At 43.1% G+C, this 27,793-nt stretch overlaps 1 protein-coding gene across 1 annotated transcript in view; it reads right to left on the reverse strand.

Annotated features, from left to right (window-relative positions):
- Positions 1-203: 203 nt before the first annotated feature.
- MOB3B (MOB kinase activator 3B) overlaps positions 204-27,793 on the reverse strand; it is a 72,360-nt gene continuing 44,770 nt past the window's right edge. The window contains exons 2-3 of the mRNA XM_077816478.1: positions 7,892-8,094; positions 204-359 (exon numbers count right to left, since the gene is read on the reverse strand). Of these exons, the coding sequence (XP_077672604.1) occupies positions 204-359; positions 7,892-8,094 (359 nt within the window). The remainder of the gene's footprint in view (positions 360-7,891; positions 8,095-27,793) is intronic.

Genomic DNA, 27,793 nt, shown 5'->3' on the forward strand with positions numbered 1-27,793 from the left:
GAAGTTGTTGATTGTAAATTACTGATCATCATTCATCACCATCATCATGTTCCCATTACACCTGTGGCATTTAGGGCGGCGATGAAGCTCGTCCACTCCTGTCCGTTTCTGGCAAGTCTTTCAACGGTTCCCCTGCTGTGCCTCAGGTTTTTCAGCTTGGCTTCCACAGCTCTTCGCCATGTTGTTTTCGGACAGCCTCGTTTTCACTTGCCTTCAGGTGTCCATCTTATTGCTACTCTGGTGAAGGAATCAATTTCCATCCAAAGCACATGGCCAATCCATCTCCAATGTCTCCTGGCAATGATGATGCTCATATCGTCTTGGCTAACTGTGTCAATAGGTCTTGGTTTGAGATTGTTCTGGGCCAAAAGGTATGGAGAATTTTTATGACATTTATGATTTTTATGAAGACAGTTTGTACATATCATTTATCATCATTAAGCACCAACAATGTACTTGGACCCATACAAGACCAAAATACAGGCTGTCTCTCCCCCAAACAGCTTACACACTAAACAAAGCAGAGAGAGAGGACAGGATATTTTTAAAACAGTATGATAATGTTATTGTTGACTCACTTCTTGTGGGCAGAGCAGGAGGAATGAGTCTTCAGGGAGGATCTAAGTGAGGACACGGAGATACCATGGTGATGGTTTTATAAAATCAAAATATACAGAGAGAGGGGATAGGAGATATAGATATAGATAGATAGATAGATAGATATAGAGAGCTATATAAAGGATTTGGATAATGACAGCATGGTGGCGTCAGCGAAATGAAGTGGCTTTCTCACCCTGCAGGCCAGATTCCCTCACGGCTGCACTGGTAGTGCAAAAATATTTCTGGTTTTTTGATCTCTCAGTCTATTGCTCTAGAGATGACCATCCCTGGTGTATACTTAGTACCATTACTTCACAGTGGAATGCGGAACAGTCACGAGAGACAATGGACTGGGAAGGTGCAAACTCTTGTTTCAGCACAAACTTCAATAAGAACGACCAAAGACGATCAAAAAATCTAGTGAATTATACATAGATTTATATTTTAAGCTAAGTTTGAAAACTCCCCAGGATGACAATCTTGTTTAATCATTGATTTTAACCAACATACCTTTTAGTTCACTGTAACTGGACAAATGTAACTAACTTCGCTGGTTGGGACTGCTCTCTTTTAAAACATAAACAAAGCAAATAAAAAACCCCAAAAGCTTGCTGGTCCAAATTTCAGATGGGGCTAACAACAGAACAGCAGAGGAGATATATTTTTAGGATTTCTGAATAGTAGCAGTCTGTCAATAAGCTGCATGATTAATAAACACTTTATGTTACATAGATAAACATGGAGCAAAATTGCCAATTGTTTTGTGAAAGGATGAACTGTTCGCAAACTGGAGAGTAACAGTAGCTGCTTGTGGCTTAGGCATAGTGACAACAGTGTTGTGTGATATAAAAGCACAGTGATACTTGGTATGCACCGCTGCGGTCTGGGGATCACGCTAGTCATGCCATGGGTAAGCCAACAATAGGAGAAGAAAAATCTTAGTGTTTAATGTGCGTTGTTTGCCCTGAATACCTCTCTAATTAATACACCCTAATAAACATGGGCTGGCATCAAAAGTACAGTTGAACTGACAAAGATACGTGAAGAAATACTGACTCAGTGTAAGGAAGATGTTGGCCTGACAGCCCTGGATACTGAAATACTCTGTCCACAGAACAAGGTATGGCATGAACAGCAGCAACTCCTGCTTCCTGTCTAGGATCTGCAACCCTGCTGGAGGACATGGAGAGAACATTTCTTCAGTTTCCCTATCTGTTCAAATCTCTGGCTGCTCCTCCAAAAAGCCTACCAATAATGGGCTAATTAACATGCATCGGACAAAGCACACTTTACAAAGAAATACACAATAGTGCATGATGTTATATTAGCATTATTTGAGAAATGATTGCGTACTTCAAAACCAATGAGGCTAGACTTCACTAAGTTATATCTGTGTAAATCTAAAGTAATGACATTGACTACAAAAGAAATACTCTGGATTCACATCAGTGTAAATATGAATAAAATCTGGCTCTGTCTCATCACATACAAGGGACAGAGATAAGGCCAAGTTACGCAATCTGAACCATGGAACTTCCTGACTTAAGTGCACGCAACTAAAGGTGCTGGGGTGCTGCTGCACCCCCTGACTTGAAGTGGTTTCCATTATATACATGGTTTATGGTTTGGTTCAGTGGCTCTCAGCACCCCCACTATACAAACTGTTCCAGCACCCCTGTGTGCAACTGTGAAAACGTTAATGCTGCCCAGTATAGTGTAAGTTTTTCGATGTAGTATATAGCATTGCTTACTGTAAATCAACAGGACATACAGATATTCTGATTAGGTTAATGTAATAAAAAGCCATTGCCTTACTCTTTGGTTTGTCTAGTCCAACTCTTAGACTTGTATTCAGTAAATAGCGTTTTCTATAAAAAAATGTAAAACCATTTTCTTTCAGCAATTTTAGATGTTTATTTTTTAATTGCATCAAAAATTAAGTGAAAATTTATTGGAGCCCCTACCTGTTTTGAAATCAATGGCAATTTTAATACTGAATATAATGGAGCGGATAAGGACATTTTATATTTGATCACTGGGGGACAAATTTAGTCCTAGCATAAGACTGTACCAACTCCACTGGATTCATTCCATTAATTCAACTCCACTGATTCTACTGGAGTAGCTATTGCTTACACTAAGGCTGAATGTGTGCCTGTATCTTTAAATGAGAAACTGTTTTTAATACATATGGTAAGTAGACACTTAGAAAATATCTTGCTTTAATTTGCTTCATCTACACCCCATTTTATTACTTTTTGTTCTCATGAAACAAAATACTTGTAAGAAATGACATCTGGGAGAAAGCACAGATTTCCTGAGGGAGGAGGAGAAGCAGAAGCCACATCAGGAGGAAAAGTGAAGCAGAGAGCCAAATTCTGCTATCACTTACACCAGTGCAAATCAGGAGTAACTCCACTTATGCCAGTGAAGTTACACCAGTGTAACAGATCAGAATCAGACCCATAGTTTGTAAGGCACTTTAGGATCTTTCTAGGGCTTTTAGGGCTAGTCTACCCTAAAAAGGTGTTGTTACTATAGCTATATTGGCAGAGTTATATTGGTAGAGCCCCCTATCCTGCAACTTATGCTGACCTAAGGAGATCTTTTGCTGGTCTAGTTAAAGCAATTCTCTGAACAACACAAGCTCAAGGACTCTTTTGCCAATATAGCTGTGGGTTTTGCTGGCATAGTTATGTTGGCTAAGGGGTGTGGATTTTTCACACCTGAGGGACACAGTCATGCCACCAAACATTGTAGCATAGTCCTGGCCCGTATGAAAAGCATTATGTAAAACATTACTGTCCTTATTAAAACAGAAGAATATGCACATTGAAATATACTGCTACCTATGGCCAATAAGTTGCCCAGCACTGGCATAGGTATGTTTACAGTTCAATAGAATTGTATCGAGATTTGAATATAAGCTTATTTGTGTGCTGGGATTTCCCAGCTCCTAGCACATGATGGGAGAATCCGAGATAGCAGGGCGGAAGAATCACTTTGTTCATCCCCTGGCATTTTGCAGGACTGCCCCATCCATCACTCCCATGAATCTCGAGTGTAACTTGTAATGGAGGAACTCATGGGAGCCCTGGATCTGGTAACAGCTCGATGACATTGTGCCAATGGAAAGCTTGGGTGGTTTTGCTCAGGTAACCTGAACCTTTAAATTAAAAACACTGGTTTCAAAGTACGCTTTGGGTACCCAATCGCAGCATATGTTCTCACCCTCTCTGTGACCTTGCACAGGGTTCCACAGCAAGGAGACTGGACATATTTTTTGATTCATCTCTCCTCTTAATGAAATATAATGTAACTGCATGTTAATCAATAAAGTTCAGTAACCAGAAAGTGTGCTTTTAAAAACTCTTCTGCCTTCATGATCTTGTTCCTTCAGATGAACTCCACCATATTCTGAAGCTAAATTTAGCCTCAAAACCCCACCATTTAAAACAAATTCCTTTTAAAATGCTAATAAATCTAAAGAACAGGAGACAGCCCTGCCTGTAAGTTGCAGGCCAGCTCAATGCATTGAGTTAAAAAAAAACAAAAACAAACAACGACAACAAAACGAACACTGCCGTGCATCAAGGATTGTGCTCAAGACGTCACAGCTTTTCAGGAACAGATTTTATTGCACAGCTCAAGTCACCGTTATCCAACAAAAGGCAACGTACTGGGAACAAATCCTCAAAGCTCACAGCATCTACCTCTGACAGCTAGCAAGTGATTGAACTGACACTGTTGCTATAGCTCACCATTTTATGGTGTACTTACCATGTGCAACTGCCACTGTCCTCTTGAGGTACAGGGCTGGCATTAAATATAATTCTTGTAGGCAGCTATCTAGAGCACTAACTTTTTTTTTCAGGAGACCCTGATCCAGCTACACCAATCCCCAGACAGGAGAGTTTTCAGGAGCAAAAGTGAGAAGCTCTCTTGCCAACACAGCGCTGTCCACAGTGGCGCTTATATCCGTGTAACTCAGGTATTCACACCCCTAAGTGACACAAGTTATGCCGACATAAGCTGTAGTAAAGATGTTGTCGAAGATGTTTATACATTTGAATTTGATACTGATGGAAGCACCTAAACTGGCTAGAAAGCAAATCCAAAAAGGCCTTGCTAAAAGGCCAATAGTTTTTTGTACTTTATTTCTTTTGGATGTCAACACAGCTTACTTGAGGCGGGGGAGGGATAGCTCAGTGGTTTGAGCATTGGCCTGCTAAACCCAGGGTTGTGAGTTCAATCCTTGAGGGGGCCATTTAGGGATGTGGGGCAAAAATTGGGGATTGGTCCTGCTTTGAGCAGCAGGGTGGACTAGATGACCTCCTGAGGTCCCTTCCAACCCTGATATTCTATGATTCAGTGTGTCAGTTTCAGGGTCTCCTCTGAGGAAGAGGGGATAATCATCATATAACCACCACTACAGGCATTTTGCACTTCTAGAATACCTTCCATTCAAGGATCACAAAACATTTTGCAAGCATTCATGAATTTAGCCTCACAACCCCCCTGTAAAGCTGGTATTATTATATCGGTTTTATAGATGAGGAACTGAGGACAGAGATGTTAATTGGCTTGCCCAATGTCACACAGGAAATCTGTGGCAACAGAGTGCAATTCACTTAACAAGATTGGGCTTGAACCACAAGACCATGAATGACTCAAATTAACATCTGGAAGTCACTCTAAAGATGTAACGCACTATACAGTTATCTGTTATTTATTATGAATGGCACTTGGTTCGCTGCAGGAAAAGAGAATAAGCGCCAGGAGCGAGGCATTATATATACAGCAGGGCTGTCATTTGGTCAGTATATTGAAATCTCTCTGGAGCCCCATTAGAATTTTTACCAAGAATCAAATTTAAATTTCAAAATATTTACAGTAACGTCTCAGGGTGTCCTGCTTATCAGCTGTTCGGAAGGGCATGTTTTCAGACTTTCCCTATGATTCAATTATCCGTCCTTGCATTTCTCCTTAGAACTGCCCGCAGTGCTAGCAAGTGAGTCAGCTCTACCTTTTGCCACATGGGACAAAGAACTTTTAGAACTCTGTCAAAATAACCAGGTCTCGGGAGTGGAGGGGAATGACCCACTAATCAGCAGGGCTTAAAAATACAGCCCCATCTTTTGCTTGACTCAAAGAGCTAATCAGGTAACCACCTAAAGGAAATGAGCTATGTACAACCCCAGTTTGCGCTTTGATTTTACAATTGCTGTACTGGGATTTAAAAGTCGGGTAAATCCCATTTTAATAAGCCAGCATCCTGTCTCCAGACTAGTATTTGTCAGCTTTATTATTATTAATCCAGTACCAGCATTTGGAGTTGTTTCCCTTTTTCAAAAAAACTTTGATTCATCAGTTGGCTTTTGGTTTACAGAGCGCATGGCAATCTGTTTATTTAATCAGAGCTTGGCCCATTTTGTAATTTAGTGGGATAATTTTGGCTCATTTCCTGCAACGGTGATCTTGCGGGGGCACAGCTCATCCTTAGCGGTTGCATTAATGTTTGAGATGATTTGTCATGTCTGTGTTCACTTTGGCAATCAGTTCCCTCCTCTCTGCCCAGAAGAAAAGGAAGATACAGACATATGTTTTTATGCATTTCCATGCTGTGGTCTAGGCTGATAGTTGCCAAGAAGATTCTGGAGGAGAGGCAGCAAGAGCAGGTGGGGCTCCATCAGACTGCTGACATGGTACTTCCTCATGCAGGTCAGGGACATAACCTCTTTGAAGCTGCTGAATTCCATCAGAATTCTAAACAGAATTCCCATTCCCAGGAACAGATTGCTGGAATGCAAGAGGATTTGCACACAATGGACATATCACCAGCTGGATTACATTCCTTGCTCTGCAACTGACTCACTCTGGACTTGGGCAAGCTCCTTCGTCACTCTGGCCGAATTCAGGAATAAGGGAGTTAATAACTAAAACTGCCTTTACTCTCTCTGTATTCTGCAGCCAGCACAAACCTCAGGGCTGCTCTAACTTATGGAGCAGTGTTCTCCAAACACCTCTGGCTTATCTCTCATATCTCCTGCCTCTGACATGTCCCCCATGCTGGGCACAGAGACGGGGGATGAGGTGGAGCTGCTTTAGCATCTCTATGCCAGTGGGAAAGCCCTCTCTACCGTAGCCATATCCTCAAGGGCCTGTTTTCACCCCTTTAAGGCCCATTTATGCTGCCAGTGTGGTGTAAAGGAGTCACAGTGCAACAGAGAATCATCCCCTCTGTGCTTAAGTTTTCCCATCTGTAACATTGGCATAACAGGTACCTACAACACAGGGATGTTGTGGATTACTTAATATCATAAAGGCAAATTTCTTAACTGGCCATTCCTTTCTGGGGTCCATTGGGAAACTTGCGTCTCCTTTGCCTCACACCACATTTCCTGCTCCAGTCAACAAAAACACATAACCCTTCCTCGACACACAAACAGAGGCATCTGCTTTACACACAAATACATACAAAAGCTTCTACTTTTTGCACATGTGCATACATGCACACAGAGACACAGACACACAGGCAAGCATCTGCTTTCTACACACAGAGGGACACATTTCTGGTCAGCCATGCTCGTAATGTGCATTTAACCATTAAAAAAGGGGAACAGTGCTAACACTTCATTAATAACTTGTAGGATACAGAATTGCAACTTCTGACTTGTGGAGAACCCTAAGCCCCATCCATTCTAAACGTGCCCATGGGCCCGGTGCTAAAATTTGCACAGAGAACCCCTTTCCAAATTGAACCTTGCCTCTCCTCTCTTTCTAAGATGTTTTTAAACCTTCACGAAATAGTGAAAGTATTTCCCATTTCTGGAATCTAATATTTGGAGACAATAAGTTAAACACTGATCTATCTAGAGCCAAGTCTCCTAAGTCAAGGGAAGTGTCTGGTTTTGTTGCGCTATCAAGTGTCTGAACCTCTGACTGAAAGTGAATAAATGCAAGTGCAGCACACCCACTACTTTCACAAACACCTACATAATTATTACAAAGGAAATCCTAGTTCACCATTATACAGGTCACCTCTGCCCTCCCCTCCACTCCCCCCGCACACATCGCACTCTATTCTTTCTACTTCCCCAACTGTAAATGCTGCAGCAGAGGGAATTGGCCTATTGACAGAGGCACGAGTTCATTTATTTAAATGGTCTGTCTTGAAACATAGACATTTCATTCCTAGTGGAAATCAACTGTGACAGGTTTGGAAAAGGCTCAATGAAGGGAGAGGAAAAGGAGAATTCTCCATAACGTTAGGTTGTATATTACCACTTACCAAAGGCTCTAGTTCCTTGCGGTCTATGACGTTAAGCTCTGTTACAAAGTAATAAAAGTGCTTGTAACAGGTATTGACATGGGCCTCAGCTCCCATGATGATGATGCGGTCGAAGTGATGAATGTAGACATGAACGAATACCCGGAACAGTCTGCATAGGATCTTCTTGCAGATCTGAAGGAAGTTCTTTGGAAAGGGAACACCTGTGAACAAAGAAGGGAGGATAATTGCTTTCTGAAAGGGAGTTCTGAAGATTCAGATATAGGTGCCAATCTAGCAAAGCACTTACACCTAGAGCCCTGAGCACATACAAAATTTCTATCCACATCTGATTCGCAAACATGGTCTGTGGATATAAAGTGGATATCCACAGATTTGCAGGGCTCTAGAAGTAACATTTGGATCCTCATCCATCCACGGTCCATGGAGATCTACATCTATGGATCCAAAGTGGATATCCGCAGATTTACAGGGCTCTACTTATGCCTGTGCTTATCTTTTTACCTCAGGTACTGTGATTACTCACATGTTTAAAAGTGATCATGAGCTTAAGTGCTTCGCTGGATCAAGATCATAGGCACTGGGACTGGTCCCACAGATAACTACAAGGGCTTTGCCATTTACTTTAATTTGGGCAGAGCCAGACTTGTAATGTCCACGCATATGAATCTGATTCCCAAGTGTACCATCTTGCTTACACAAATCATTTTCAGCTCCAGGACACGGTTCCTTGTGCTATGAGATCAAGCCCATGATACATGTGATGAGTTTGGTTCCAGGGGACAGATCTTATTGACTGTGTTGCCATCTTTATACAAAGTCTAAGGTGGAAGAGACTGCTCCAGTCACTTTTTAACCTTCATCCCTATTCTATGCACCTTTTACAACGGCTATTTTAATAGAATGTCTCTTATAAAGTTGGGGCAGCTGCCCCAGTGTCCCATGCACTGTAATGAATAGGCACACACTCCAAAGCTGCAGCTACTGGCAAGGGAACAGCCAGACATCCACACCACAGTACTGAAGAGCACCTCAAAATTCTCTTAAATGAAACCTGATCTTGCAAGGTGCTCTGTATCTTCAGTTGTCACTGGACTTCAGTAAAAGCTGAAGGCATTCAGCTCTTCACAGGATCAGGCCCCTAATGAGCAGCTGTAGCGATAAAGCAATTTACCAGCACCCCATCTAAAAAATCTGACCTAGAGCCAGCCTTGCGAAGTATAGTAGTGTGAACTTTATCACACAGTCACTCTGCATGGCTTTGTGCGCCCTCCTGATTTTTGCTTGGATTCTGGGGTTTGATCAGATCCAACAGCAAAAATTATATTCACTGTGTTTTGCAGAGATATCACCCACTGACCAGGTTCATTTCAAACGTGGCCTGGGCTCATCTGAAACTCGATACAGTTTCCCTCTAAAGGTTCACAAATGCCTGGCCCACATTTCAGGTTCAGAATGAACGTCAACACCAGGTGAATACTCATCTGGGCTCGGAGTTGTGTCATGAAGGTTTTGCACAGCTGTAATTAGAAACTCTGCAGCTCCCCTCACAGTCTTTTGTTCCAACTGCGCTAGAGCTTTCCTTACTATTCCTTTATACCCCTTCTGAAGTGCTTTACAGTTACATTTGCACTTATACAATACAGCAATTGATGTGAAGGCAGCAGCTGTGTATGTTACAAATTATTTCAAAAGGGAGAAAACACTCATTTTTTTTCCTTTGCGTAATTTATTACCAAATGATTCATCTGGGCAACGAGAAACCAACCAGGCATTTATATAAGGAGATTTACTCCTTTTTAAATATTTGGTGATACAAAATATGTCTTCTCTATAAGTAACTCAAACACAAGGCCGACAAAACCAAATAGGGAAAAGCCTATGCTCAGGATCTCCCTCCTCCACTTCTAAACACCAGTGTCCAGACAGCACTCTCAGTAATGTTGCCACCTATTTACATTTAATTTTAGTTGAAAGCATCTGTTCTTCTCCTTTAAAATATTACTCAATCCTCACATCATCCTTGTGAGAGTGCTATAGGAAAGTATATTATCCCAATTTTACAGATGAGTAAACTGAAGCACACAGAGGCTAAGGACTGCCAAATAAATAAGCATGGAAGAGTATAAGAGGCAAAAGAACATATGCAAATCCATAAAGCAGAAACCACTTCTGCAAGAGCAAATTCCAAGCTCATGGAGGGAGAAGGGCATGGCCACATAAATCCACTGAACAGATGGGAAAAATATAGACATCCTGCAGGAAACCTGTGAAGGCACATTGCCAGCCGATCCTCTGTTTGAAAAGAGAAAGGGGTAGACTAATTCCCCTTCTGATGGAGCTCATATTGGTGGCCAGTCTGTTGCAACTCATCAACACATACTGAGACTCCAGAACAACTGGAGCCATTTTCAAATGCTTGAATCCCAATGCACAGGCTGCTCCACGTTAGTTAATGCTGCTGTGGTCAGCATTAATTTACAGGGAAAATCTCACCTCACTTCTACTACCTTGGAAAACAGCATAAAGTGGCTGATCCCCAAGTCCTTCTTCATTTCTGCCAGATACACAGCATAGTGTTTGCAGCATTTCTCATTAATGTAAATAGAAGGGAGTTGGTGGCAGCTGTTACAGAAGAGCTCTATCTTGGTGTATGTGTAAATAGTTAATAGATACAGTGACATCAGATGGTGCTCAAGAATATGCAGTATAGCTCCAAGGTTTTGCAGAGCTCAAAAAACCTGGTGTGTGCAGCTATTTACATGAAGCACTTAACAGTGGCGATGTAGTCTACATTATGGTTGCATAGCTCCATTTTCCCTCCACGGCCACCTTCCCTGGTCCTTTGCTGTGTAAATTTATTCCCATCTGTTACCCTGCACGTCACATGAACGAGGGGAGCAGATAGGTTCAAGTAACTTGTCCAAGGCCACAGAATGAGGCCAATATCTCAGGAATAGAACCTAGAAGGGATCTTGATCCCTAATCCACTGCTCTGACCACTAGAATCATAGAATATCAGGGTTGGAAGGGACCTCAGGAGGTCATCTAGTCCAACCCCCTGCTCAAAAGCAGGACCAATCCCCAATTAAATCATCCCAGCCAGGGCTTTGTCCAACCTGACCTTAAAAACTTCCAAGGAAGGAGATTCCACCACCTCCCTAGGCAACGCATTCCAGTGTTTCACCACCCTCCTAGTGAAAAGGTTTTCCTAATATCCAACCTAAACCTCCCCCACTGCAACTTGAGACCATTACTCCTTGTCCTGTCCTCTTCCACCACTGAGAATAGTCTAGAACCATCCTCTCTGGAACCACCTCTCAGGTAGTTGAAAGCAGCTATCAAATCCCCCCTCATTCTTCTCTTCCGCAGACTAAACAATCCCAGTTCCCTCAGCCTCTCCTCATAAGTCATGTGTTCCAGACCCCTAATCATTTTTGTTGCCCTTCACTGGACTCTTTCCAATTTATCCACATCCTTCTTGTAGTGTGGGGCCCAAAACTGGACACAGTACTCCAGATGAGGCCTCACCAATGTCGAATAGAGGGGGACGATCACGTCCCTCGATCTGCTCGCTATGCCCCTACTTATACATCCCAAAATGCCATTGGCCTTCTTGGCAACAAGGGCACACTGCTGACTCATCCACTTCTCGTCCACTGTCACCCCTAGGTCCTTTTCCGCAGAACTGCTGCCTAGCCATTCGGTCCCTAGTCTGTAGCTGTGCATTGGGTTCTTCCGTCCTAAGTGCAGGACCCTGCACTTATCCTTATTGAACCTCATCAGATTTCTTTTGGCCCAATCCTCCAATTTGTCTAGGTCCCTCTGTATCCTATCCCTGCCCTCCAGTGTATCTACCACTCCTCCCAGTTTAGTATCATCCGCAAATTTGCTGAGAGTGCAATCCACACCATCCTCCAGATCATTTATGAAGATATTGAACAAAACCGGCCCCAGGACCGACCCCTGGGGCACTCCACTTGACACCGGCTGCCAACTAGACATGGAGCCATTGATCACTACCCGTTGAGCCCGACAATCTAGCCAACTTTCTACCCACCTTATAGTGCAATCATCCAGCCCATACTTCTTTAACTTGCTGACAAGAATACTGTGGGAGACCGTGTCAAAAGCTTTGCTAAAGTCAAGAAACAATACATCCACTGCTTTCCCTTCATCCACAGAACCAGTAATCTCATCATAGAAGGCGATTAGATTAGTCAGGCATGACCTTCCCTTGGTGAATCCATGCTGACTGTTCCTGATCACTTTCCTCTCATGTAAGTGCTTCAGGATTGATTCTTTGAGGACCTGCTCCATGATTTTTCCAGGGACTGAGGTGAGGCTGACTGGCCTGTAGTTCCCAGGATCCTCCTTCTTCCCTTTTTTAAAGATTGGCACTACATTAGCCTTTTTCCAGTCATCCGGGACTTCCCCCGTTCGCCACGAGTTTTCAAAGATAATGGCCAATGGCTCTGCAATCACAGCCGCCAGTTCCTTTAGCACTCTCGGATGCAACTCGTCCGGCCCCATGGACTTGTGCACGTCCAGCTTTTGTAACATGTTCCCTTCCTACCATATGCATTGATAACCTACACTCAGAAATGGTTAATCCAAATCATTTGTCAAAATGTCATGTCTGTTCAAATTTAAATGGAACAAAACCTTTCAGATTAACAACTCAGTAATACGCCTGTGGTATGAAGCTGATAACTTCAGAAAGCTTTTGGATCCCCGGGCTGTGGCTAAACCTGGATTAACAAGATTGGGCTGCATTAAATCAATGGGAAACAAGACCACTGGTGAGGTCCTCTGTATTTTGTCTCGTGCTTCCACCCACCGATCACAAAATCTGGCAAGACAGGAATGGTTCACATCAATGTTCATGAAAAAAAACATCACTACAAGTGAGAGAGCTAGGAATTGGGAACGAGAGAGAAAGCCGGATTCTGCAAGATGGTGGAGCTAGAGAGCTCCCTTACCTTCCATTATAATTTTCCATGCACCTAACTAAAAATGTACCCATACTGCTCAATCCTTAGCTGTCCTGAGTTTACAGCTGGCACAGCTGAGGAGGGGGTTCCACATCACCTTTCCACTTCCCTCCACCATCCCAGACCAGTTGAAAGCCCAATCACGTGCTGATTAGGGATGTAAATAACGTTTTAAAAAGGCCAGCAGCCTGTGGCAGTTGCCAAGGATCACAGTCCTTTACTCCACTTCTGGCACGCGCGGATACGCACGCACACGCACACACTCTCTCTGGGTGCCAAAGGCAGGGGCACAGAGAGCTACAATAGGTTTATCAAATCTTAACTGCCATCCTTCTGTAAAAAATGCTGGACTCCCAGGGCACAGAGCATGCAGTGCTGGAGCTGTGAATTCCGACCCCACAAAACTGAGATTTTGAGGAAATGGCACTGTATCGGATTGCCTCACCAATATCTGAATCAAAATGGGTAGAAAGCAAAGGAGTACTTTTGGCACCTTAGAGACTAACAAATTTATTTGAGCATAAGCTTTCATGGGCTACAGCTCACTTCATCGGATGCAAGTGAGCTGTAGCTCACGAAAGCTTACGCTCAAATAAATTTGTTAGTCTCTAAGGTGCCACAAGTCCTCCTTTTCTTTTCGCGGATACAGACTAACACGGCTGCTACTCTGAAACCTGTCAAAATGGGTCAAAGCCTGTCAGAATTATCCAAGGGCCCTTAAGAACAGCCATGATTATTTCAAATGATCCCAATTACTTATCTTCTCAGGCCAAGTGAATACAATATATCAGGAAATGACAGGGACATCAGTTAGCCACTTGCTAATAAGGTGGATCAAATTTCAGCCTTTGGAGTGTTGCCTAACTCCATGAATGACCGCCCCACTACCATGCTCCAAAAATTAAAAAAAAAAACCGCACAGATCTCCAAAAGAAAATGATGTAAAATATATTTATGAAATGTTAAGGTCTGAATAGGAAATCACCTAGGATTGATTTGTGTTATTACAGGTTTGCTCGGATGGATAAAGTGTGAATTCTCCACGGCCCCGTATTCTGTTGTTTCGACATGCTCCATAATAGAGAGTAATTAGTTCCCTTTCCTCTGGGATTGAGTGACATGTCATTGCTAGCATACTGTCAAAATGAAGGAAGAAACTCATACACCATTATTAATTAGCTACCATTAGTTTAATAAATCAAACCAACAAAGGCAAAGGGCCTGATTCGCTACTGCCTTGCACCCTGTGTGCCGATTTACAGATGTGGGTGTATAACCCTACCGCTGGTGTGAGTGCAAAATTCCTGTTGGTGGCATTTTACATGCACTTTGCACTCGTTTTGTAGAGGTGTAAAGGATAATCGGGGTAGAGCAGTAGAAAAATCAGGCCATAAGGTCGCACATGTTCAGTGTTACCATAAAACTACCTACATGAGGCCAATTTTCATAGCCCTGAGACACCCGCAGCTCCTCTGGACTTCAGTTGTGGATGCTCAGTACCTCTGGAAATCAGGTTGCCTGAAAAATCTATTGCACTTACTGTAGATGTAAAACAGACTAAGGCATCTAATTTCCATCACAGATTAACACATTGGTATTATTCATCCATTTCCAGAGCGTCAGGGAATTCACAACACTGTATATTAGAAAGTGAAATCATTTGAATTCCACTTGCCAAGCCACAGGTCTGTGTTTTGGTTTGCAGTGTATGATCAGATCACTGGCTTAAGCTTGCTTTTATCTAGTGGCTTTATGGCTATACTTCCTCCCACTAAATCCTTTTCATGTTAACATGTAATACTAGCATGCTAAATATATTTCTTCCTACTTTATGAGCCATTAATTGTGGTCTTAGTCCTGAGGTCCTTAGTCCTTGGGATTTTGCCTGACTGAGGGCTGAACAATTGAGTAGGACCTCAGGATTTGGCACATACCAATGTAAACACTCAGTGGATAGAGGTGGCTGCAGCTTTACAGTGAACAAATGTCAGCCGCCTTCCTGCTCTGTTTTATCCAAATCAGCAAAAAAAATGAATGCTCCCAGGTTTCAGCATCTGCCTAAATTTGAAGATTGGGTACACTAACTCCACTAACATCAACATTAAAAAGTCAGTGGAGTTACTCCAGATTTAAACTGGGATGTGTGAGGTCAGAATTTGGTCAGATGTTTTGCTCCCATTGCAGCACCCATTTGTTTAGACGTAAACCAGCTGTGGAACGCTATCAGTTCTCAGGAGTCACTTGTACTGATTTCACTTAGATCTCTGACTTGGTAAATCACTATTTGTCACTAACTTGACTTATCAACAACACTATTTACCTCCCTCTCCTTCACAATCCTCTATCTGACACACAGCCCAAATTCAATCCTTCCTTTTCTGGCACTCTGTAGTAAAAAAAAAACCCCCAAAAAACAACAACAACAAAAAAGTATTTAAACAGTTGGACACTATTTTTTAATATAATAAATTCCAAAAGAGGAGATTATTGTCTTAATATAAGTCAAAGGATATTGGAGGCAGAGGAAGCACAAAGGCACTGGATTAAATTGTTGAGCTATGGATATTAAAAAGCAGAACAACAAAAAGACGACAGTGGAACTTCTGAGCTAGCTGCTTCTTGCTGAAGAAAAAAAAAAAAAGGATTTTTGGATGAGCTAACTGGCCTCAATTCAGTTGCAAACTGAGCCAGGGCTCAGTGCTGTGTGAGAAGGGGAGCGACAGAAAGATTCTTTCTGTTAACCTGGAGTTCAGAGTCCCAGGGCTCCCGATTATGTCCCAAGAATATGCCAAGTTATGCAAACGGCTCTCAAACATTCCAGTCACGCAGTTCAAGCTCCTTTGGTTCTATCCTTGCACGCATACACACATAACCCATAAACAATTCTCTGGAGATACAAAGGTCAAGTATATCAGAGGCGCTCGGCTACCTCGGTGATAGGTGCAGCATAAAAACAAGATAGTTTTATTTTATATCCACTCTCTCTTGTCCATACTCCCCCATTTTTCTGTTGCTGTTTGCTTGCACTGAGAAGGGCCTGATCTGAAAAGCTCCCATTAATTTCAGAGAGGCATTGAGCCTGATTTACTGAAGAACAGAGTAAGAGTGCTACTTCTCTCTTTCTTTTTTTGAATTTGAAAAAAAAGTTTTCTTCTTCTTTGCAAACACAGCCTCATCTCTCCTTATCTCTGTAGGTTTTATCCAAAACAGGACACAACTTCACGGTTTGCACAAAGTTACTTTGATCTTGTAGCCAGGCTGGGTGAGTGCACCCACACCTGACCCCCAGATTATTTAATACACTGGTAAAGTGAGTGACACATTCCTTTCTAGTAGCTGGCATTCAGGCTTTTCCAAATCATGACCTAATGTTACAAAAACAAAAATTTCAGTACACTTTGCCCTTCTAATCATAAAGACTAGAGGATAACAGCCTAGTACTGCTACCAGCTAATGAGATAAGTGGTACCTCAGATTATATATTACAATGGAAAAGTGTGTGACACATCCCTTGCCGGGGAGTGGTCAACTAGAGGATAGCAGCCTATTACTCCCATCAATTAATGGTCTGTTAGCTCACATGATAGAGGTATGTGCTGTGGTGAGGAAGAGCCTGGGTTCAAACACTGCTGGTATCCCCCAAGCACCACAGGACCAAATGTGGCCAGGGTGAAAAGAGGCCCTGAGCTGAATGGGTTAAAGGGTTCCATTTTAAAAACTCACAGACTAGACCTTCTGATTCCTCTCCTTGTCTCAGCTTCTGCAGAACTCCCAAAGGGCCTGCAAAATGTCAAGTCCAAAGTTCTACAAAGTCCTTGGTCTACATGGGAAAAAGAGCCACCCTCGATACGGTTTGACATTTTTGTTTTTGAGGAAGCCGGCTGTACATTTCAGACTTGTTACATAGATGGTAAGTCTGTGTAAGGTTCCTGAATGATGTACACCTGCCACGTGACATGGAATGAAAATAAATCCCCATTCCAGGGACGTCTTCTGGGATCCTAATAGTATGTTTGCAATGATTAAAAATGTCTGTTTCTGTGTTTGTTGTTTTGTTTTCATTCTAGTTCTATCTGGGAGAGTTTGGCGAGTCCCTTGGTGATTGTGCACAGAAATAACACTGCATATGTGAAAATCCTTCCACAAGTTGTAGAAATCATTCATTCATTCTCAATACTTCACTTAAAAATATACATGGAAAAAGAAAAGACGCCCCTTGGGAAAGAGACTGAGAACATGCCATTTCAAAACTAAAGCTCAGGTTTGTAATGAGGAGCAAGGAATAATATTCCCGTTCCCCTCCTTCTCTCTCCTCCTACCACCAGCCCCAAGCAAGAGTCTTGTGAAAGATGCCCTAAGCTATTGCTCCTGGAAACTCTTCTGCAAAGCATCAATCCTTCCAAGCAGATGTTTTATGTTATCTCTGTGTGTTACTCAAGGAAGCGTCTGCCCCAACTGCCAAGGAAAACAACCCCAGTGTTGCGGGACTTTGTTCCTCCCCAAAATGAGCTGACAGCTGCAAGTGGTTACAGATAAACCAGGCTACTATGTACTTGCATCCTTCTCGATGTTGCCCTCCTGCCTGTTATCACAGCAGCTGGGCAGAAGAAAGAAAAACAGACTAATCTGTGATCACACTTTCTAAACAGATCAATAATTACTACTACTTATTATTATTTTTACAGGAATGCCATTAGCAGGCAGATGAAAATGCTTCTGCTCTCAAATTACATCTGATGTGCCTTCAATGAATGAAATGACTAGTTGGGCTATTGTTTACTCCCATACGCTAATGATGCTCAGATACCATACTGATAGGCTACACAAACATAAGTACATTAGACAGATGGATTCTGTTCTCCTGTTGCAGATAGAAGAACAAAAGGTCAGAACTCCGTTAAATGAAACCTGTCTATATCCAACCAGCAAGCATCTTCCCTGGTTGGTCTTACAGTAGATTTGAAGACAACTCTGCCGCCACAAGTCAGGAAGAGGATGATGTACTTTTCTTTCGCTTGTTCAACTAGCTTAACAACAATCTAGACAGAGGTGTCTTCTGGGTAAAACCTAAAAACACAAATCCCACTGAAGTAAGTGGAATCAGGGCTTAAATCCTCTCACCTGTGTGCAGACTCTGAAGATTCCCTGGCTGTTTTCCTAAGCAAATTTAACCTGGTGTCCTTGGCCAAGATTTCACCTTTTCCCAGTTGCACTGTGTGCCAGTTGGTTGCTGCCCTCTCAAATGAGAGCTGGCTACATTTCAATGATGCTGTATATATATAGGAAGGGATCTTCAAAAGCTTGCAGCGAGGGGGGGGGGGAAGGGTCCTAGCTGAGCCTGTAGCCATGGTGGAAGCAGAAAAACTGAAGGGAACTTGAGAAGGAAGGGCATTTCCAGGCTATCAGTGACTGACAGGTCTGGTTCAATGCTGTAAACAGGCTTAAGTACCCATTGTAATGGATCTATGGACCTTAGCACAGTGAAGGCACTGGGTGCAATGGAAAGGAAGGATAGAGCCATGTGTCCATGTCACTGCAAATCATAACGCCCTAGCCCCCACAAGCAGCTCTAGATGCATATTAACTAAGCAGGGTGACATGATGGAACTCTGTGGCACTCTGCATTTGAGCACCTTTATACAACATTAATATATTATTCCCATTGGTTCACACACACACCCACACACCCCAGAATCACTCATTACTGAAATGCAGCCACCTTGGGGGAGGAATGCAGCAACCATTTAGCAGCACCCAACATAACAGTTTAGCGCATGAAGAGAAGAACAGCATCTTCAGATGAACCTGCAGGGGGAATTTAGGTAAACAGAATGTAAGTGCCCCACGGAGGACTTTGGGCAAGACATCAAGATTAACATCCCCACTGCATGAGGAGCCATAGATTCATTAAATAACTTTGTCCTCAAAATGCTTGTTCTGGCACTGTGAGCAGTAACACTGCCTCGACGTTCCTCTGTGGTTGTATCCTTTGTCAGCAGAGTCTTTATTTTTGTTAGTAACACTCAGTATATTTAGAAATAAACTTTCTGGTTTTCCATTTATTGCACACGCAGACTAGAAAACGAAGCCATTTCAACAGCCCTTTAAAAAAAAAAAGCATATCATAATTTTAAAACAACACATGTTTATTTTCATAAACTTGTCTCTTTCCTGGTACCACATTGAGATTTGTGACGGTACAGCTGTCAGTATGAATTTGATGGCTCCAGACTGGGAGTGATACAAGATAAATCTCAGAAGTAGCTGTCTGGGGGCAGGGAGTCGGGAAGGATTACCTCAGGCCCTGCTGTGATACCAGATTGTGCTAACTACTCTGGGACAGCTTTCTGAGGAAGCCTGCAGGTACCATACTGTTGAAACAATGGATGGAGGGATAAGTCTTTAGGAAGCCATTCCCCTCCTCTCTTTTTTATCTGTCAGAAACAGTCCCTGAAGAATTCACCACTCTAACACACCCTGTCAAAGGATATAAAATGTGTCCAACACAGCAACCTCTACTGTTTATAAGCCAGTCATAACAGGGAGTGAATCTATAATCTTCATCCACAGGGTGGCTGGGACCAGTGCCCAAATATGAACTCACTCAGTCAGCAGCATCTTGGAATTGGTCTCATTTTGGGAAAATTAAAGGGAGGGGAAACGGTCAGATGGAAGACCTAAGTTTCATGTGTCCTCTTGGACTGTCCTGTCTTGCTCCCAACACGTGCCTGGGGAAGTACACTCACATAAGAGGTTTTGTGTTTGGCGACACCTCAGAGTACAGCATTTACACCACAGAACTTTAACTACTAAGACAGGAGTACCCAAACTTCCATGACACCAAGAGATGCTGTAGTAACTCACCTGTCAGTACTCTGTTACCATGGTGCTAAGCACAATACAGACAGACCACACAAAGAGGGAAAGAGCTACATTTTTGCAAATCAATATATATATATTTAAAACCTGCACACACGCACATATGTAGCCTTAACATTTGTTTGTACTTGTATCTGCCTTAAAGGAAGAAAAGAAATTGCTTGCGTTCCCCAGTGTTAAAAACACACTGTTAATCAGCTATTTTCATCCTGCACGTAGAGGAAAGGGGCCCATGGGCCACATCTGGCTTCTGAGTGGGGTTTTCAGAAGGCAAACCTATTGCGATGCCAACTCCTTTGAGTGTAAAAAAACAAACACTTTAAAACGCATACAGAGAAGAGCAAACCTCAGCAAGCCAGGATGGATCTGCAGTAAAAGGGGATTATCCCTCTAAAAGATACAGTAGACTAATATTTAGCCTTTTAATGTGTTTACATCGTCTATCTAGCCTATTTCTAGTGCAGCCATCACCACAATATTTACATACCAAACAGAAAATTAAGGGTATACCTATACTGCAAAGAAAAAGCAACTGTACCAAGTCTCAGAGCCCAAGTCAGCTGACTTGAGCTTTGCACTGCAGGACTTAAAAAAGCAGTGCAGATGTTCCCACTCAGGCTGGATCCTGGGTCCCCCTTGCTGGGTTTCAGGGCATGGGCTCCAGCCCAAACATCAACACAGCCCTGCAAGACTGACTCAGTTTTCCCGGGCTCTGAGACTCAACGCTGTGGGTTGTTCTTTGCAGCGTACACATACCTGAAGAGTCACTTTAGTTATATTTGTTAAGTCAGGGGTTCTCAACCTTCTTCTTTCAGAGCCGCCCCCCTCCCCCCATATGCTATAAAAACTCCATCGCCCACCTGTGCCGCCACAACTGGTTTTCTGCATATAAAAGCCGGCGTTAGGGGATAGAAAGCAGGGCAATTGCCTGGGGGCCCCACGCCACAGCAGACCCCTGCAAAGCTAAGTTGTCCGGGCTTCAACTTCATCCCCAGGTGCCAGAGCTCAGGGCCCCGGGCTTCAACTCTGTACAGCGGGGCTTTGGCTTTCTGCCCTGGGCTCCAGTGAGTCTAACACTGGCCCTGCTTGGTGGACCCCCTGCAACCTGCTCGTTGTCCCCCAGGGGGCGCCAGACCCCTGTTTGAGAACTGCTGTGTTAAGTGATGACACTGTGTTTGGCCATGTACAAGACAGAGGACAGACAGTCTGTTCACTTATAATCTAAACAAGACACAGTTACCAGATCACTTGGAAGCCCAGAGTTGGGAATACTTAGGATTTTTCTTTCACCATTATTATTATGCTATTAACTATCTGCTTGTGAGTATCAAAGAAGAAAGGGCCAGATGGTCAACTAGCATAAACCAGCACAGCATTACTAAAATCTACAGGCATGAGGTGAGGATCTGGCTCTTTGTCTTCGGAGAGAGGGCTGGGCCAAAACTGGGAACCAACAATCAAGAAAAAATCCTGCACTGTCCATATGTTGTTTCTTTCTCTCCCACTATCAGTTTCATAGATTATTAAGGCCAGAAAGGGATCATTCTGATAATCTAGTCTGACTTCCTCCATAATTCAAGGTATAGCATTTCACCCAGGAATTTCTGCATCAAGCACATAACGTGAGACAATAAACATGTGTCATAGGTCCAGTACTGATGGGCCTAGGGCTAGATGAGTTACATCAATCATTAAACCCCAAAGTCTTGCTGGGTGGACAACCTTAGCCTAAATCACAAGACCGGACTATGATCAGCTACTGTTACTTGTTTCCATCCAGTGTCCCCCCTCTTCAGTCTTTGTCACTGCACACAGGTGCTTCTATTTTCCAGTTTTGTATTCTCCTCTCCCCCAGGAAGGAGTTCCACTCTCCAAGCAGAATGCTTCATGTCCCTTCCCCTCTGAGATTTTCACCATGGGATGAAAATGTCTAGACCACTAGACATTACATCATTAGTCCTGTTATATCATTAGATATAAACATCCTAGGCTTTGCTAATTAGAGCACCATAAATACTAAGACCATGCCATATGAATCTATACTGAGCTTATTAAGTGGGCATAAATCAAGCTCCACATCAGAGAATGGTGAGATCTTCTCATGTTTGGTATGAATCATCACTTTGCACAGTGGGACATTTTCCACATGAAGAAGGGCTTTTTGTTTTGTACATAGGCTTTAAAAAAACAAACAAACAAAAAAATGACTATTATGTAACTTTTTTATGGTGCACTGAGCAGTTTCTCTCCAGCTGATCTGGGCAGGTCATGGTCAACTCAGAAAAACCCCAGGTCCCCTAAAGGCAGCAGAATATATCCTGTTATATAGATCCCAACCTGAAAGCACACAACCCCAGCCAACTACTCATCTTTCACTTTATTTTCTGCAGTATTCCTACATTTAAGCAGATTCTCTCAGTTCAGTTCATTTCTATCCTTGTTTACACAGATTTATCTTAACCCTTAGGTCATGCCTGACGTCTGTGACTGAGTTAGAACACTAGATTTTCTAGCAGCTTGTTCTGGAGGTTTTTTGCCTCCTCTGTGGCATGGGGCACGGGTCACTTGCTGGAGGATTCTCTGCTCCTTGAATTCTTTAAACCACGATTTGAGGACTTCAATAGCTCAGACAAAGGTGAGAGGTTTTTCGCAGGAGTGGGTGGGTGAGATTCTGTGGCCTGCGTTGTGCAGGAGGTCGGACTAGATGATCATAATGGTCCCTTCTGACCCTAGTATCTATGAATCTATCCACTTCACATTACAGTACAGCATCACCACCAAGGAAGCTTGGGGATATCTATACAAAGAGAGCTCTCCACTTAATATAGGTGGTTCCATATGTGAAACCCTCCTATATTAGAGGGATATTAAACCCCCCCCCAAATCTCCAAGGCCATAACCAGAACCACAAGACAAATGTAAATCCTGGCATGACTCAACAGGTCCACATTTTTTATTTATTACCCATTAAAGTACTAGATCCATGTGGCAAAAGGCAGCTCCAGTGCAGCTCCGCTTATCAGATTATGCTGCGTTTGCACTGCTAATGACCCACTGGAATAATGACTTTTAAAGAGCAGCACTAAACATCAGTAATTCATGTGGGCTGTGTTATTTTTCATCATCACAAAAAGGATTAAAATATGCTCCTGCTACAGATGACTTTTGCTTTGCTCAGTTACATTCTATCCATCCACCCATAATCATCCCCTGAGAGTGGAAATTGCAAACATTTTTATTAAGGCAGTAGAAAAAATTTGTCTAGTTTCCCCCTACATTTTGCATGAACCTGTGTACCCTTGGCTGCACTGGTGAACTTAACTGTTCATTGGTCTCCATCTAGTTCAGTGGTTCTCAAACCTTTGTACTGGTGACCCCTTTCACAGAGCAAGCCTGTGTGTGCGGCCCCCGCCCCTTTATATTAAAAACACTTCTTTACATATTTAAACCATTATAAACGCTGGAGGCAAAAGGGGGTTTGGGGTGGAGGCTCACAGCTTGCAACCCCCTACATAATAACCTTGTGACCCCCGAGAGATCCCAACCCCCCAGTTTGAGAACTCCTGATCTAGTTCCCAGGGGACCTGGGCTCACAGCAGGAAAATCTACTGTCACAAGTGGCAGTCTAAGCAGAGGCCAAAGAATGAATGGGCATGGAGACTGATCTTCCTTCTCATTCCTGGAGGTTCTCTCCAGATGAGGGGTAAAGCAGTGAAGCATAGAGATAGCTTCACTGCAGCTGCCCATGCTGCACCTGCTTCTGTGGATAAACAGAGGACTTTAATCATAGAATATCAGGATTGGAAAGGACCTCAGGAGGTCATCTAGTCCAACTCCCTGCTCAAATCAGGACCAATCCCCAATTTTTGCCCCAGATCCCTAAATGGCCCCCTCAAGGATTGAACTCACAACCCTGGGTTTAGCAGGCCAATGCGGGCTATGTGGCCAAACCCTTTCACCAGCACTAAATTTGTACAGTTTGTTTGCAAAATTAACTGCCCCTGGACATATTTCTCATGGCATCACAAGAGACATGCCTATGTCTCTGACAGCAAGGGCTGGCCTTACCATGAGGCAAACTGAGGGTGCCGCTTCAGGTGCCAGACAGGGCACCACTAGGACCCAGAGTGTAGAAAATTGTGTCTGCTGCTGGTGCATATGGATTCTCTCTGCTCTAGACGCACAGGGATGGGGGAGTACGGTGCTGGAGGAAGGAGGGCAGAAGAGACACAACAGGCAGGCAGGAGAAAAGGTGAGAGGGAATAACAGAAAGCAGCAGGAGCTGCAGGGAGAGAGAGGAGGAGGATCCTCTTATGTACCTCTCTAGCACCCCCAGGAGCCTGGACTGATTAACACCAGCTTCTCAGGGAGCTTCCTGTTTCCTGCTGCTTCCCTGAACCCACTTGAGGAGAATAGGCAGTCAACTGAAGCAGTAGGTGCCAGTTAGGCTCTTAAGACGCTGATATCTTCCCTCACTCAGGCCCTGCTACCAGCCTGCTTATTTGTCCCCTTCAATGGAGTGTTGAGAGCCACCATAGCTGGCACAGAACAGCAGTCATGAGTGGAAGAAGAAAACACCCCTCTGGGGCAGCATTAGAAAAAGAAAGCAAGCAAAGGAAGCTTTTCTATCTAAGCAGGAAGGAGCTCTCCTGAGATACATAGAAACAAATGTTCACGGTGAGCCGTCTGGCCCCAGTGAGGATGTGAGTGGTGAGGAGATGCCTGATCTTCCAGTTAGTCAGAGTGCACGTGACCTGGCAGCTACTGCAGCATCCATATCTCCATCTCAAATGGATGTAACCATGCACATTCCTGAAGAAAAGTGTAGATCAGAGAAGAGTGTGGTAGGGGCACAAGAAACAGCTGCTGCTGAGTTTAGTTCCTTAAGTCTAGATGATCCAGGACTGTGGACCCACTTGAGCAGTAGCCTGAGGGACTGCCTTGTACTGCATGGGCCACAGCAAGTGAAAAACTTAATGTTCCCCAAAAACAATGAAAATAGAAGTTTCCATCCAACACATTACTGGTGTGAAATCCCCAATGGTGACAAAGTGGAAAGGCCATGGCTTATATACTCCAAAACCCAGAGCGCTGCATACTGTTTTTGTTGCAAACTCTTCCAGTCTAACATTCCAGCCGCATTGGGTTCTACAGGAACAAAGGAAATCTGGCTAGAAATCTGGAAAAATCTGACTAGAAATCTGACATGCCATGAGAAGGCAGCAAATCACCAGAGAGCATTCCATAGGCGGAAAGAGCTTGAGATGAGACCAAGATTAAAGGCCACCATAGATGATCAGCATCAAGAGAAGACTGCATCAGAGTCTCTTTACTGGCAAAATGTTCTGAAAAGGCTCATTGCCATTGTGAGAATGCTTGCTACCCAAAACCTACCACTGCGTGGCACTTCAGATCAGCTGTATGTGCCAAACAATGGAAACTTCCTTAAAATTGTGGACCTGATGGCTGAGTCTGATGCTGTACTCCAGGAGCATCTAGGAAGAGTCACCACCCAAGAAATGTACACACACCACTACCTTGGAAGAACAATTCAAAATGAGATCATACACTAACTGGCAACAAAAGTCAAATAGAAGATAGTGGCAGATCTGAAGTCAGCAAGATATTACTCTGTTATTCTGTACTGCACACGTGACATCAGCTATACGGAACAAATGACTTTAATGGTGCGTTTTGTAACAACAATCCAGTGAAAATGTACCTGCAATGGTGACTGTCAGAGAGCATTTTCTAGAATTTATTGACATTGACGATACTACAGGAGCTGGTATGACAAATGTGCTTCTTCAAAGGCTGGAAGATACAGGAATTGCGATAGCTGACATGAGAGGTCAGAGCTACGATAATGGTACCAATATGAGAGAGAAGAACAGAGGAGTGCAGACACGGATCCAAGAGTTTAACCCTCCACCTTTTTTTGTCCCATGCAGTTCTCATTCATTGAACCTGGTGGTCAGTGATGCAGCATCAGCTTCCAGTAAGGCTGCTGAATTTAATGTAATTCAAAGCATCTATGTATTTTTATCTGCATCAACTCATCGATGGCAAATTTTGAAGCAACATCTGGGAACATCCTCTCTGACACTGAAACCACCGAGTGCCACACGATGGGAAAGTTGAGTGGAGGCGATAAAGTCTATCAAACACCAAATTGGGAAGATAGATGATGCCATAGTTGCCATTATGGAGGATAATGCTATGACAGGAACTGTTCGTGGGAGAACGGTAGCAGAGGGAAATGGAATCACCAGAAACATACGTAACTTCAAATTTCTGTGTGGCTTAGTGTTGTGGCATGACATACTGTTTGAAATAACTGTTTTAAGCAAGAGACTCCAAGGTGTTGACTTTGATGTATCTGGAACAATGGAACAACTGGACAAAGCAAAGTCATACCTACAGTCTTACCAGCCAGATGAGGGATTTCAAAATGTTCTGAAGAGTGCACAGAAGTTGGCAGAGGAACTTCACACTGAAGCTATTTTCCCACACATTCAAGAATACAAGAGTCACCGAAGAAGACGACATTTTGATTACGAGGCATGCGATAATCCCATAAGAGACCCCAAACAACAATTCAAAGTTGAATTCTTTAACCAGGTGCTACATTGTGCAATAGTCAGTTGAAGAATGTTTCATGCAGCTCAAGGAACACAGTAGTATATTTGGAATGTTGTATGATATTCCAAAACTCCTCACTATACCTGAAGAAGACCTACACCAGCAATGCAGGGCACTACAGACCATGTTGACACATGATGACATGCGCGAGATTGATGCGAGTAATTTAGGTGATGTGCTGAAAGCCCTTTCAAGATACATTTCAGCAGGATCAACTCCAAAGGCTGTTCTGGAATATATGGGCACAAATAAGATGACCACCCTCTTTCCAAATGCTTTTGTTGCTCTGCGCATACTTCTAACACTTCCTGTAACAGTTGCCAGTGGAGAACGCAGCTTCTCCAAGCTGAAGTTAAAAAAACACATCTACGCTCCACGATGACACAGGAGAGGCTGGTCGGCCTTGCAACCATCTCAGTAGAGTATGAGCTGGCCCAGACTGTGGACCTTCAGGAAGCAGTTCAAATCTTTGCAACCAAGAAGGCACTGAAAGCACCACTTTGCTTATTCAAACAGATAAAAATGCCCGTGTTTACTATGCAGACAAGAAGAGTTACATTTGCGGTTCAGTTGTTTGAAAGCGTTACTTAAAATTTTTGAACAAGGCATTTTAAGTTGTTAGTTCGCCGTTATTGGGGTAGGTAGCAGAGCAGTACCATGAGAGGAGTAGAACAAGAAGATGGCAGAATTGAGACCTTTCAAAGTTTTGGCCCAAGCAAGGGGGTATGGGAGCATCATTTGAGCTCCTTACCTCAGGTGCCAAAATGCTGTGGGCCAGCCCTGCCGACAGCAATAGCATGCCAGTGGGACCCTACTGCCTATCAGGTAATGGGGAATGCTGCTATCACAAGCATAGTTGTGTTACTGAATACCAAGGTCCGGCCTGTTCTCTGAATATACCAATATGTCCTGCTTTTCAAAGGGTAGACCCCAAAGAGATTCTTTGTCTGATGACACTGGGAGAAATTCCCACCATGCACTGATACTAGAAAATTATTTCTGAATTTCTGAAATTTCAAAATAATTACTAGATGGAGCCAAAACTCCTAGAACAAATCTCTACATATATGGCAAAAGATATTTAATAAAAACCAATGTATCCTTTGAAAGTTTCCACTATTTGTAAAACAAGCTAAATAAATTATTTTAAAATAATTAACATTAATTATTACAGTTTCCAAAAGGCAATGATGTACCGCTGGGACATAAAGGCTTTCCTTGTTAACCTACTACAGCTGATATAAAATGGGCAGAAAATAAGCAGGACATAGTTATAGACCATCTTGTCCATGAAGGATGCACTACAACTTCCTGAGAGAAAAAGGCGGAGCTCCCACATGTCTCATGGATTTCAAGGAGTTTGGAAGCATTTTCCTTTATTTAAATT

This window comes from Eretmochelys imbricata, chromosome 5 (genome assembly GCF_965152235.1).
Source record: "Eretmochelys imbricata isolate rEreImb1 chromosome 5, rEreImb1.hap1, whole genome shotgun sequence".
NCBI classification, from domain to species: domain Eukaryota; kingdom Metazoa; phylum Chordata; order Testudines; family Cheloniidae; genus Eretmochelys; species Eretmochelys imbricata.